The sequence below is a fragment of the Crotalus tigris genome, unplaced genomic scaffold (assembly GCF_016545835.1).
Source record: "Crotalus tigris isolate CLP2741 ecotype Arizona unplaced genomic scaffold, ASM1654583v1 scf7180000023625.2024221, whole genome shotgun sequence".
Taxonomy (NCBI): Eukaryota; Metazoa; Chordata; class Lepidosauria; order Squamata; family Viperidae; genus Crotalus; species Crotalus tigris.
Window position 1 is genome coordinate 57,003 of NW_024100087.1, and position 15,116 is coordinate 72,118.

Consider the following 15,116-nt stretch of genomic DNA (forward strand, 5'->3'; position numbering starts at 1 on the left):
GGAAAGAGAAAAAGAATAATTAAATAGAAAAATCCGTTCCGTTATTTTTTAAAAGTACAAAAAACAAAAAAAGTCCTTCAAAAAATAAAAAAAAAGTTAAACAGAAAGGGAAAATAATCCTCCTAAAATCCAAACCCAACATCAAAAAATCCGTTCCATTCCGTTCCAGTCATTTAAAAAAAAAACCACCAAAAAACCTGCCGATCGCCATTTTAGTTTCCCTTTCAACAAAAGAAAAAAACAAAAAGAGGGAATAAAAGTAAATCTTTAAATTTAAAATCCAAATAAGATCGGAAAAAACAAAATCCTCTATTTAGCTCTGTCCGCTTTTTAAAAAAACTCACCAGGTCACTTTAATCGCGGAGGTGGTTGCAGCGGCTTGTTTTGTCCCTAGAGACAAAAACAGCTGGGAAACGGAGACAATCTGAACTCCGTGGGAGCACTCTTTTCACCCCCAAAAGAAAACCTTGGGGTGCATCAGAGGCTCTACCACTATTCAGATGATACTCTCCTCCCTCCCTTTGCCCGGGAAGGAGGTTTTGAACCGCAGAACAGCTGATGTCTGCTGTTCATAGCGGTTCTAACACTTTCCCAGGAGGACGGCTACAAAGTAGCCGCCATCGCGCGCGCAGATCCACCGGAAGACCAGAAATCATATAGCTTATTGATACACAAAACAATTAATTGCAATTAAACATTTCAGTGACCCAAAAATAAAATTACAATAATTTGTTTAAGTCTCTAAAGAAACCTACTTTTTTAAAAAAGTGTTAAGAAACTCAGATGAATTGCAGCATTATTGATAACATATTTAAGTTTATAACTGACCATTTAGATCAGAAATAATGGAATTTGGGATGTGAATAAATTGGAGATATTATCTATTATAAAACATAGTCATCTAAGTGAATTTTATGTGGTTTATATGAAGATCTTGACATTCAAAAGCATCTAGATCATACTATTTGTCGCTTCTTTTTTTTTGTAGAGCAACTGTGGCCAAAAAATTAAAATCCGTCGTGTTCTAATGAATTCTCCAGAAATAGTTACTATTGGATTAGTTTGGGATTCTGAACATTCTGATCTAACAGAAGATGTCATCCGAAATCTGGCAACACAACTTTATCTTCCAGGGGTATTGAACATATTAATATTTTTAATTTTCTGTGTCTCTCAACATATTAAAATAACTTTGAAATTACTAAGAACAGAGTTCTCTGTTTTGTCTAATACTAGAGTCCTATTCTCAGAAGAAACTCAATCAAATGAAGTTGGAATTTCTCCCTGAAAAGCATACGTAGAATTCCATGCTAAAAGGATTTTTTTAACTTTATAACTAGATTGCACATGAAATGTCATTCTTCATCATTTACCACTATTTTAATAGGCCTAGATTTAAAAAAAAAAAAGATATATTGCACCTAGTCTTGGTTGTGTAAATCAAATCAAAATACAACCTTTAAAATATGTGGTTCAGGTAATAAAATTTCTCAGGTGTCCTAGAACAAAATAGTACAAATGTATAACTGAATACACAATAATGTGTGTGTCTATTTATTATATAATGTATAAAGTATTTCAGTTTTAAAATAGCAGAAACAAAAATTTAAAAGATAACTTAAAATTCAGTAAATTAGTTAACATAATCCAAAGGTATATTTTGAAAAGTCAAGGTACTTTTTTAATTTCTAGAAACTATTCATTGGTGATTCCTACTTACAGCCAGGAAATCTTAGGCCATTGATCTAAATCAGTGGTTCTCAACCTGTGGGTCGGGATCCCATTTGGGGTCGAACGACCATTTCACGGGGGTCGCCAAACAACGCAGTCCGCCATTTTTTCTCCTTTTCCTTAGCTGTGCTACTCCCTTTTATTCTATTGGCTTTTAAAAGCCAATAGAATAGACTCTCTTGAATAGAGTCTAATTCTATTGGCTTTCAAAAGCCAATAGGAATTGTCCAGGCTGTCTCTGCCCTGCTGAGCCCGCCAAAAGTCCCCTTCTGCAAACGGTGCTGCACCAGTTGAGTAGTCCTCGACTTATGACCGGTTGAGTAGTCCTCGACTTACGACCGGTTGGGGGGTCACGGCATTAAAAAGGTTGAGAACCACTGATCTAAATGATAATAGATGACTCAAGTAGAACATAAAACTTCTAATGAGGGAATCAGTTGTATAACGATTTATTCTGAAAAAGGCATTTCTAAGATTACAGTATGCTGATGTAAAAGAATTCAGATGCTTTGTCTTATATGCTTTAGTAAATAAACTGGATGAACTCTTTCAATCTGGCTATGTAAAATTGTTGTAATTTATCCTCAGCTCTATTTCTTACTAGCCTATCTATTGTTTTTACAGTTGTTCTATAGGGTTACTGATGAACATGCCAAAAACAGTGAGCTTTTTCTTGTGGGGATGATATGCTATGCAAGCAGACATTATTGTGCCTTTGCCTTTCATACCAAGAGTTGTAAATGGGTGTTATTTGATGATGCTAATGTTAAAGAGGTAAGTTATGATATTGCATTTTATATAGAGGCATCCAGATAGCTCCTAAAAATAATTAAAGATACTTTATATAACATTCTGCCATCCTTAATTTTGATATCAAGACATAAAGTAATGTCTTGATATCAAAATTAAGGCTGTCAGAATATTTTCTGATCATACATATGATGTAGGATGAAAGATTTAGTTGTTGTTCTAAGTCATGCAGGGAATTTGCTGCTTCACTAGCATGCATTACACAAAAGAGTTATTTTTCACATCTCTAAATTATTTAAAGACGTTTTGATTTGTTTGAAGGTATACCAGCTTATTTTTAATTAGATTGCCACTTTTTCTTTACTAAATTAAATGATTACTTTTTTCTTTTAGGTTGGAACAAAATGGAAAGATGTGGTAACCAAGTGCATCCGGTGTCACTTTCAGCCATTGCTACTATTTTATGCAAACCCAGATGGTACACCAGTATCAACAGAAGATGCACTGCAGCATATAATTCATTGGTCGCATTATAAAGCCTCTACAGGAAATGGAGAAGAATTTGGTAATAGAAGTTTGAATATTTACAACTTCATATTTATTTAGTAAGATGAGATGCTTAATATGGTGGGCATAAACTGAAAGTTGGCCTGCCAATATTATATTAGTAATTCACCTTTTTTTCCCACTCATTATATATAAAAATCTTTCCTAGTTTTTATTTTCAGACTGACTGTGGCAAGTTGGGGTAGAGATGGTAACTTGCCTAAAATTTTCCAGTGGACCACATGTTTATTTTTATTTTATTTGGCAAATTTATATAGCGACCCATCTCACAAACATGACTTTTGATGGCATATAATAAACACTTTAAAACAAGTATATACGGCCATTTTAAAAAAAATCACCATAAATACAACTAAGAATAGACCAACATCCTAAATATAATATAACCACTTTAGAGCATCCCTGTTCCCATGGGATCCCTAAGGCTGCTAAAAAAATGTTTTAAGAACTTTCTGAAAGGCTAATAAGCTTAATCTATTGATTGAATGAATTTTGGTGTTCTTGTATTAATGCTCAATTTTTGAGGTCAGTGCTAGGGATAGGAAAGTTGTGGGATCTTTAGTTATTAGGAAATTAATAAATTGAGTCTGAGACATATTTAATTTTTCACATTGGATGCAGTAATACATTACATGCAAAATAGATACAGGATTTTTTTTTTAACCAAAAATCAGATACTAGACTTCTATTAGAGAATACATGTAGCTCATTGTTGAATTGTGGAGTCCTTCTTACTCTCTTAGTTCAGTTGTTTTCTTGCTTGGTTATTTTTTTCTTTTGATCAATAACTAAATATTTTTAAAATGTGGATTTTTTTAGTCTGAAATGGAATTTTACTATGAATTTATTTGTTAGTAAAGGGTGAAGTTTGATCATTCTTCAAATATTTTTCCTATTAAATTTAAACTGTGTAGTGTGCCCACTGTATCTTTTATTCAGGCATTTATTTTTAATTTGTTAGGCAGGTTATTCATTGGAAAACCAATTTCAGAGATAAACTGGGTAAATGTCTTCTTCTTAAAAGTAATGTTTTTTAAAATTTTGTTTTTTCTAGGGTTTGAGAAACATACTTTTGTTAAATCAGATTATGTAAAGGAGAATGGATTTGAAGAAACTTCTAACCAGAAGAGTAAAAAAGTACAGTTAGAAAACACTGCCTTTACTAGGAACTTTTCTCAACCTACTAATGTCAGAGGGTCGAGTATGTATCATACACTTTTTTAAATTACTGGGTTGAATTATAATTAGCTTAATTTCAAGGTTAATCATACATAATTTTGTTTTGCTCTTAAAAATATTACCTACTACAAGTAATTAAACATTATATAAGCTAATTATATAAAATGTTTGGCAAACTACCATGTGGTGGTGCTCAAATTTTGTGAATCAAATATCTTTTGATGTTTCAATATTTCTACATAAATATGACCTAAAACATAATATGTTCTCCACATAAACCCTCAAACTAGATAAAGAGAACCCAATGAAACAAATGAATCAAAAACAATATTTGAAATTACTGTACAACCATTCATTTAGCAACCATTCAACATTACAATGGCACTGAAAAAAATGACTTAGAACTGGTCCTCACATTATGACCATTGCTGCATCCCCATAGTCATGTGATCAAAATTTGGACACTTGGCAACCAGCATGTATCTGCAATAATTGCAGCATCTTGAGGTCATATGATCACCATTTCGACCTTCCCATCTGGCTTCCAATAAGCAAAGTCAGTGGGGAAGCCAGATTCGCTTAATGACTGAATGATTCACTTATCAACTGTGGTGATTAACAACCATGACAAAAAAGGTCAGAAAATTGGACGTGACTCATTTAATTAACCACCTTGCATACAGTGGAAATTCTGATCCCAGTTGTGGTTGTAAATTGAGGACTACCTATAGTTTCAAGTAATCTGGTTATTCCAAATCTGGTTGAGTATGGAGGGATAGTATATTTAAAAATGAATGGTTTTTTTTTTAGAATTACTGAGTTCTTACCACAGAATCTAGAATATAGTTTCTACTTTCTCCTGGGAGCAGTCTTATTGTTGCTTTCCTCATTCCTGATCTGATTAAGCTTTGGAAAAGGGAAGGTATGAAAATGAACCTATATATGCTGCTTCTTAAGATTTATCATTTTCAGCACCTTCTTCAGAAAAAAAAAAGAAACCTCAGAGATCCAACATTTTTCTAATACCACAGAAGAAAAATTAGAGAATTCCTCCCAAATACAGGATACTAACCCACTGCTTTTTTTAATAATATGATTGTAATCTGCTAAGCATTATATGTTGCAGGACATAAACTTCTTTATATTTGCTGAAGTTATTTTCTTTTGTTGGTCTATCCAAAAAAATTAGGGAAAACTGAATCAGATTATCTTTTTGTCTGTTCCATTACTGTGAAGGTGTACAGCATAATTGCATTTATTGCTGCAGGTAAATTGGGACATAATGATCATAGAGAAAAAGCAAAAGATCTTTCCAGAGAATGTGCTCAAAAGGCAGCTGAGATGAAAAATTACTCATCATCATTAAGAAAAAACTCTGACAGAGGATCAAGGAAAGAATCTGGAAAACAAAAAGGTAACAGAATTTTCTTCTGGCTAATTCCTCCCAAATACACCAAACCTATCTAAGTTTGCCTTGAAATTCTAAGGAACTAAAAGATATTTTATACAAAGAATAAAGTTGAATACTATAAATAATTTGTTTTGGTACTTTGTTTAAGATCTATCAGGAGAAATACATACTAATCTTAAGCCAGGATCACCACCTTCTGGAACTGGATTTAGGCATCATTCCAATGAACGTTTATATAGTAGTCAAGGGAGAGGATCTTATCGACATGAAAAGGTGCACAATCAAATTAGACCCACTGTACAGACATTCAGCTCAAATAAAACAGAAGATGGGGAGAAGATGAACCGTATGAAAACTGACCACATAGCTGGTTATGAAACAGATAGTAGCCAAGATTCCAAAGACAAAGGAAGTATCAGTAGCAGCAGAAGTCGAAGCAGAGGCTGGAAACCCATGCGAGAAACACTGAATGTTGATAGCATCTTTACTGATGCAGAGAAAAGAGAACATAATTCAAAATGCAAGCTAAATGCAAGCAATAAACTAAAACATGAAAAGGAGCAGAGTTCAGTTAACTACCCAAAAGAAAATCAGAGTCAGAAGGGTCTGATGACTATCTATGAAGATGAAGCAAAACAAGCAGGAAGCCAGAATTCACTGGATTTGGGAAAGAAAGGAAATAGAGAAAAAACAACAGGATTTATAGAGAGAAAGGTTCATCCTGATAATTGGCAGACACCAAGGACTGAATGTGGCTATGAAAGCAGTGATCATACCAGCAATGCATCTGCTAATTTGGATTCACCAGTTACTGAAGGAAACAGCCCAGTTGACCCCAACACTCCGAAAGAAAACATTTTTTACAGGTAATGATATTAAATATATATTTGTGATTATACAGAATACATATGTATTGTTATATAACAATACCATAGTACAAAACACTCTCCCAGAAATTTTATCCTTTAAAATAAAATATATTTTTTAACATAATAGACTTTTTGGTATTCCAGTTCTGTTGGTAATTTAAAGCTTAGGAGAAGAGAAATACAAAACTAATTGTCTAGTATATAGAATTGCTTGCATTGGTATTCTATTTATGTTTGATTATCAAGATACAAATTGTCAAATGAAAATATTTGCTTATTAATTTATCAAATCTTTATTATGGACATTATGTAGATTTCCTGTATTTGAGGGGGGAAACTTTTTAACATATTTTATTAAGAGCCATGTGTAACATTACTTATATTTAAATGGCAGTATTTGAGATATTCAAAATAGAATAATGAGGCTGTGTTTTGTAAAAGTACTAAGATTATAATCATGTAAAATATTGTTGTTTCCCTTTTTTGCATTTAACTTTTCTTTAGTTGGATATATTCTCTTGATGTTTCTGCTTTGTATTGCCAGTTATAATAGAGGGTGAGGGGGTGAGAGAAAAGAGGAACAAGGTTTGACTTTTTTAATATAAAATATATATCTTTGTTGAATTTCTAAATTTCTGTGTAGAAACATTTAGTGTTTTGTAAAAGTTTCAGTAGAATGTTTCAGGGTTGGTGAACTCTGTTATATTATTTGTATTCTGTTTCATAGTGACCAAAATCTATCAGTCAGATATTCTGGAAATGTCTTGCAGTCTTTCTCCGCGCCGAACAAAAACTCTTTTGAAGGTAAGGATAATATAAGTGTTATATCAGCTAATTGAATTGTTAATTGTGAACTGTGAACAATGTACTGTTTAAATGTTAGAGTTATTATAACTTCCTATCTACAAATTCTTTCTTGATACTTTTGGCAGGTTTTCTGTGCAAATTGTCTGTTACTTTCCAATTCTTGTGAAAAAAATGATTAGTACCCAATTTGTGAAAATTTATAATGTGCAAATAATAAAACATTAAAAAAATAATATAAATGAAATTTATTCTCAACTTCTAAAACATTGTTTCATTAATAGTAGCAATAAAAGTGCAGTCCTAACATCAGACATATTAATATGACTAGAACATAGAGTCAAAATTACTTTTGAGTGTGTCTGATTTTAACCATGCTTGGATCTTCATGTCAGCAGAAGAGAAAAATAACACATCTATTTTTACATTAGTTGGAATTCTGAAGGCACATCAGCCAGCTATTCTCATTGAATGTTTGCCACAATGCTACTATATTGAGAGTATTAGGTTGCAAGCTTGTACCGCCATCTCCTGTTCAAGATAAATAGTAATAATTAATGGTACTTTCATGGCGTTTCAAGATAGAGAACCTAAGCAGGTTCTTTAATTTAAATTAGTACCAGTACAGTAAAAAATGCACGTTGGCTTAAAAATGTATTTAGAAAATATTTTCAAAACAATACCTCACAGGATGATTTAATTATATTTGGTACTTTAACTTTAAATATTTACTCACGTATGTTTAATTACCATTATCTTGGCAGGGAAAACAAGTAGTAGAAATACCCTTTCAGATCACACATCTGTAAATGTAGCAGATTTTAGGATTAAGCTATCATGGCTTTTTCTTTTAACATTAATTTTACATGTTGTTTGTCATAGTATGTTCGTGTTGATGCTTATGCAGAGAGTCCTCACTTAGCAACCACAATTGGGACCGCCAACTTGGTCATTAAGCAAAGTGATTGCTAAGTAAAACCAAGACTGTGCTGATTATCTTACTTCAGTTTTCCTTTGTTTTATGGATCTACAAAGTCATAAATGTGAGACTTGATCATAAAGCTACTTTTTCATTATTGTTGTAACCACAACTAAACAAGATTACCTGTAGCTAGAGTTGGAAAAGACCATTAGGTTCTGTAATATAATCCCTACTTAATTTAGGAAACCAAGTTACAGTATTACAATAGATAAGTGTCAGTCTTCATTTGAACATATAATAAAGCTGTTTTAGAGACTCTTAAAGTCCCTCTTCTAAAGATTTAACATTCCCAATATCTTTATATCTCTTTCACTTGTTTTATTTCCAGTTTTCTTAACATCCTTGTAGTTCTTTGAACCATTCCAGTTTTCCTGAAACCTTCTTAAAATGCATACTGAATTCAACACACTTTTGATACAACCTTTTTTTTTTGCAATCACATTCTACTGCTAATTTCTGTACAGTTCACTGTTCAATATCTTTTTTTCATAAGTACTGTTATCACATCAGGTATATAAATATCCCCTATCATTTATCTGAGCATTTGTATTTTGCATTCAATGGACACAACTTTGAATTCATTCTATTATTTTCAGTTGATTTCTCTAAACTATCAAAATATTTTAAAAAATATTCCTATCTTTTTAAATTCCATCCATCTTAAATTTGACATTTGCTTTGCTCTCCTCTTCGTCTAAGTGATTAATAAAATTGTTGAAGGGCAGAGGGTTCAGGAGTGATTTGCATGGTTTCCCCTTTGATAAATTCAGTCCAGTTAAATGAAAAGTCACTGATGAGCTCTTGGCACATTTTTCAAATCAGCTAAGTATCTATTTAATGATTATGCAATCAAATCCACATTTAACTTGCTTACTAAATGATAATGTCATGGGAGATTTAATCAGATGTGTTACTTAAATTTATAAAATTCCTACAATCTACCGAGGAAGTTATCAAATTAAAAAGATTAGTTGGGTAAGATTGTTCTTTTAGTAATGACCACATTGTTCCAAAAGGGCTTATTCATTTTTTCTATCAATCTGGTATAGCAGTGATGGCGAACCTTTTAGAGACCGAGTGCCCAGCTGCAACCCAAAACCCACTTATGCATCGTCGGGTGCCAGGTGGGTGTGGCCCATTGGGTGGGTGTGGCTGCAGTGGTAACGGCAGACTGGGAGGGACTAAAAAGATCAATCAATTCCAACTTTGCAAGATCTTTTTTTTCCCCATGAGAAGTTGAAATTGACTGATTAATTGAACCTTTTTTTTTTGGACATGGCGGGGAGGCCTAAAGCAAAAAGGTTTTATAAAACTCAGCTGAAGGCCTAGGACTGGGCCGACGGCACGCGTGCCCACAGAGAGGTTCGCTACCACTGTGCTATAGAATATTTCTAGTATTGATGTCAGTCTTATTCTCTTATAGTTCCTTTTTCTTTTCCTTGGAGTTTAGGGCAATATTGTCTCTATTTCAGTAGTCTAGTAATTCTTATTGGTAAAGATTGAGCCAAAATAGAAATTTAATACAGGAGTCTTCAATTTATGACCACAATTTAACGCAAAATTTATGTTAAGTGAGAAATTTAACTGAGTTTTGTCCCATTTTATGAGTTTTCTTGCCACATTTGTTAAATGAACCATTGTAATTGTTCAATTAGAAACATGCTTGTTAAGTGAATCTGGTTTCCTCATTAACTTTGCTTGTCAGAAGGTCGCAAAAGGGGATAACATGACTCCAGGACACTGCAACCATCATAAATGTGAGTCAGTTGTCAAGCATCTGAATATAAATCACATGACCATGGGGATGCTACAATTGTCATAAGTATGAAAAACGGTCATAAGTCACTTTTTTCATTGCTGTTGTAACTTCGAACAATCACAAAATGAACTGTTGTAAGTTGAGGACTACCTGTAACTGTCTTTTCTTTATTTTTAAATTTGCAGTACACATTTGAAATTGAGAACTCCAGCTTTTCATTCTTTCTTTAATATTTCAATTTCCTTACTTCCTTCAAATCTAGCTGTGTTTATAGTAATAATCTAAGAATGTTGAACCCATAGCCTTGCAGGAGTTGCCAACTTAAAACTTTCAGCAGTTCCAGCCAACATGGGTAAATAATAAGGAATGCTAACATTGTAGTTTGGCAGGATCTTTTGTGGGGATTCTCCACTCCAGCTGTAATTCAGCAGCAGAAAAACAGCAACTAGTGACAAATAAACCTATTTATTCTGAAAAGTTCCATAGAACATGGAACTGAAAATGTTCAGTTAGCTAAATATTATTGTTGGCCTATATCTGCATCAAATGCATACATATTTTTCCTGTTGAAAACACTGGGTTTGAAGGAATTTATGTTAGGTTGATTTCTTTAGGGTCTGAAAGGATCTTTTGAATATCTTGCTTGCTATTCACTATTAATTGTGGAATTTCAAACAATAATTTTAGAAAACATGTGTGAACAAATGTTGATACTTTTTCCTTGAATTTTAAAATTATGAGTGTTATGCTGGAAGGCTTTGTCTGTACTAGTCTACCTTGAGTAAATCTTAACTATAAAGAAATATGTTGAAAGTAAATTACACTGTTTTTCAGCACTGAAGAAAGGTGAAGTTAATACGCATATTAACTACAAGCCACCTAACTTATCAACTTCTCATCTGCAGATACAAAGGTAATTTTTAACTATGCACCTTGTAATGTGTAGCAGGGATATGTAACTGTGTATGGCTCTGTAGGTCTCCAGACATTTATCGAAGTTCTGAAGTTACTCTCTATAATTCTAAACAGCATGTACCGTAAATGCCGGCGTACAAGGCGACCCGGCGTATAAGACGACCCCCGTCTTTATAGCCGGGCTGCATTCCTAGAACGTCGTCTTATACGCCGGAAACTACCAGTATTTCCGGCGTATAAGACGACTCGGCGTATAAGACGACCCCCGTCTTTGGCGCCGATTTCAGCACTCGCGGAAGTCGCCTTATACGCCGGCATTTACGGTACATTCTCTTGTAATTGCAATATACTATAACTAGTGGCAAATGCCTTGCTTTCAATTTAGATTGATAGCAAGTTTTCACATTGAGGATGCTTAAGTTTCAATGACTTCTATAAATAGATATAGGCAGTCCTCAACTTATGACCAGTCAAAATTGCTATGGACCCCCCCCCCCGCAAAAGATACTTATGACCTAGTTCCAAAGTTCTGAGTGTTGCTCTCCCATCACAATACCCCATTTGGGTGCTTAGCAACCAACCTGAGCAGGCTCCATTACTGTCGTAGTTCGAGGACTACCTGTGTAATGTGGAGTCTTCAATTTTTTCAATACCACAGAAAATCAATGTTGTACATGTGAATATTTGAACAAAAGAAAAAGATGATGTACTGACTATTTTAGAGATGTTAAATACATTATCAAAAAAGGAATGTGTTATCTATATCATCTTTTCTTCAACCATGAAAAAAATCAGTGTGGAAAAGTAAGTTTTTATAGTCATGTAGGTTAACTAATGCTCACATGCTGCCTTCTGTTACTATCCAGGCCATTCAGTATCACAGATAGGGGCGGCCTATGTTCATAAGTGTTTTAAGATTTATTGCATTCTATTGCTTTCCTCCATAAATATAAACTATTATTTTTATTTATTCAGACAAAAGAGGGTTATACTAAAGTATTTTATTAGGATGGGATTTATATCTCTGTAAGAACATTTCCTTTGGAACAGATTTACATTAATCCAGCATTTTGTTTTTCATAATGACCAAACTGTGTCCATGCTCACTAACAAAGTGGAGACATATCCCTTTACTGCTTTTGTTCTTTTGTATTTAGTATTTGGGGACAAACTACCCCCATCTTAGAGATAACAATTACTCTAAGACTCTTTGATCAATTTCCATGAATTTACCCTTTTAGGAACTATCAAAATCAGTGGCCATCATCGTGTCCTGTGGAAATGAATTCCACAAATTAATTATGTTTTAGAGGAGGAGTTCCCAATCCCCGGGCCGTGATCCATTTAGAACTGGGCCTTTTATTACTCACAGACCTGAGTCAATGTCCAAGGCAAACAAACACAGTTCACAGAAACTCGATTCCTCAATACGAACGGTTGCCTTTGGCAACCAGCACCTCCCATACCTTCCCTTTTATTATGCAGCTTTTCTTGCTGGCATTTTCATGCATCCTGGATATCTCCCAGCTGTGATTCATCATTGTCCAACTCAGACTCACAGCCTTCCTCTGACTCTGATGTCACTCCAGGCCCCTCCTCTGATTCCTCAGACTCAGCTGCCCGGTCCACTGGCTGGGGAGGAATCACAACAGGGGGCCACTATTTTAGAGGAAGAATTGTTTTATTTTGTATATATTAAATCTTCTTCCAGTTACTTTGACTAGGTAGCTGTGGTCATGGGGGGGGGGGGGAATTCTGTTCATTTTGTCCATGTCATGTATGATTTAAAAAACCTTGATCATGTCCCTTATCCATTATCTTTTTCCAAGCTAATAGTAACTTACATCATAGGAAAAATAACTGAGTTCCTGATTATTTTGGTATTCCATTTCTGTACCTTTTTCTGCTCTATTATATCCTTTTTCAAATAGTAAACTATACATAGAACTTCAAATATAGAAGGGCATAGGTTTGTACAGGGGAATTATAATGTTGGCATATTTATTTTTAGTGTCTTGATCTATAGCATCAATTTTATGTTATTCATAGCTGCCACCCATGAAGTTGACACCTTCATTGTATTATCCACTTTAACCTCAAGATTTTTTTCTTGGTTAGTTAGAGTCTAGTTCAGGGGTCTTCAGACTTGGCCCTTTTATGACTTGTGGACTTCAACTCCCAGAATTCCTCAGCCAGCATGCCTGGCTGAGGAATTCTGGGAGTTGAAGTCCACAGGTCATAAAAGGGCCAAGTTTGAAACTCCTGAACTAGTCAGATGCATCAAGGTGTTAGTGAAATTAGAGGTTTTTGCCTAAGGGTGCATCACTTCATATTCCTAAATTTGAATTCCTTTCTTGGCTCCGTCCATTGAGAAACTGCCTATTCACTTTTACTTTGCTTTCTGTATTTTAGCCAGTTAGCTGTTGACAAAAGCATAGGTATTCACAGCCCATAGCCAGTACATTTACTCAAAAGCCTTTAATTAGAAACTTTTAAAAAGGCTTTGTTAGGGTTTTCTGATTATTGGTGTATCAAAAACTCTAAAAGTGGGTGAGGCAAGATTTATCTGCAAAATTCATGCCAATTTTTCTTCAGCAAATCTTTCTCTTTGTTCTTAGTTCCTTTTAATTTGATTCTTCCTACCACTTTCTCTGAAACGACTGTAATATAACTGGCTTATAATTCCTTTTTTTAAATGGCTGGCTTCTACTCCTCTGGGACTGAGTTTGATTTGAGCATTGGTAAATTAATGAAACCATTATGAAAGAATTCCATCAACAGCTATTTATCAAATGCAGGTTTCGCTTATAATAAAAGCAGTATTCATATTCTTGGACCTTTTCTCTTGGCTGAAGCTACTCTATTTTTGGCATAACAGATAGTTTCTACCTATCTTTTGTTTTTTGGAAACTAAACTAGTCTGGTTTCAGACTACTTGACTATAGCTTTCGCAGAACTGTTCTCCCATTATCAGCCTTCACACTTTCAGAAATAACACAAGTGACAGGTTGCTGGAACTGAAAACCTTCCAGCAACAACTTTTCACTTAGGCAACTACAAAAAAGAAAATCCTCTGACTCTTGCCTGAGATTACCCAAGTCTATCCCACCTCACAGTAAATAGAACAATTGATATTTTTTTTCCTGCTGGCTGGTGATCTTGGATGGATGGAATATGAACACATGGAAATCTGCCAATCAGTGCTCTTATATTGTCCCACAGTTCATTTGTAAGAGTGAGATCACTCTCATACCTTGTTATTTAAGCAGATTAGAACTTGGCCATTGGACAATGCAGATTATATCTGATGGCTAGACATATACATAAATATGAGGCATGAAATAGACCAGCAAAGAATCTATTATTTTAGGAATAGGAATCAGGTATTGTATCCTAAAACATCTTTTCTAGATACCTATGAGCTGAGGTGGCGCAGCAGTTAGAGTGCAGTACTGCAGGCCACTTTAGCTGACTATGTTCAGCAGGTCAGCGGTTCAAATCTCACCGGCTCAAGGTTGACTCAGCCTTCCATCCTTCCGGGGTAGGTAAAATGAGGACCCAGATTGTTGGGGGCAATGTAAATATATATATACATTGCTTACTGGTGTACACCGCTTAGAGAGTGCTTGCACTTAAAGCGGTATATAAGTCCCATAAATAAATAAATAAATACCTCTGGCTGTGTAAGAATTTTCAGTTCATTCAGGGAATTTAAAATCAGTAGTATTTTGCAGGGTTTTTTTAAATTTTCAGGCCATGGAAACTGTTAGCTAAAAAAGTAAACCTGGAACTACTGATCAAAAATTAAAGCTCCTGTGATAGAAAATTTACTGTTTCAACAACTTTTTTTTCCTGTTTGTTTTGCTCTTAGGCTCTCACAAAACTACAGTTCTATGGAATAATTTGAAAAACATTGGTTTATTGTATCAAACAGTATGCATTGTTCATGGCAAATGGCATATAGACATATATTTGACACTATGCAATAAAATGCAGAAGCACTTCCATCTTTTGATGCCTTTCTGTCTTTGTACCAGTTATCATTGGAATTTTTGTATTTTTTATAAATGTTATATTTTCACTGAGCCTGAAGCACTGGCTTCATCTGGCAACCAGACATTAATGCCTAGTTAATGGAGACAGACAATC

General features: G+C 34.3%; 1 protein-coding gene across 1 annotated transcript in view; it reads left to right on the plus strand.

The window, feature by feature from the left end:
- Positions 1–15,116, plus strand: part of USP53 (ubiquitin specific peptidase 53) — a 32,418-nt gene that overhangs the window by 12,123 nt on the left and 5,179 nt on the right. The window contains exons 6-13 of the mRNA XM_039320202.1: positions 989–1,135; positions 2,356–2,505; positions 2,875–3,046; positions 4,103–4,249; positions 5,495–5,641; positions 5,787–6,504; positions 7,235–7,311; positions 10,887–10,965. Of these exons, the coding sequence (XP_039176136.1) occupies positions 989–1,135; positions 2,356–2,505; positions 2,875–3,046; positions 4,103–4,249; positions 5,495–5,641; positions 5,787–6,504; positions 7,235–7,311; positions 10,887–10,965 (1,637 nt within the window). The remainder of the gene's footprint in view (positions 1–988; positions 1,136–2,355; positions 2,506–2,874; positions 3,047–4,102; positions 4,250–5,494; positions 5,642–5,786; positions 6,505–7,234; positions 7,312–10,886; positions 10,966–15,116) is intronic.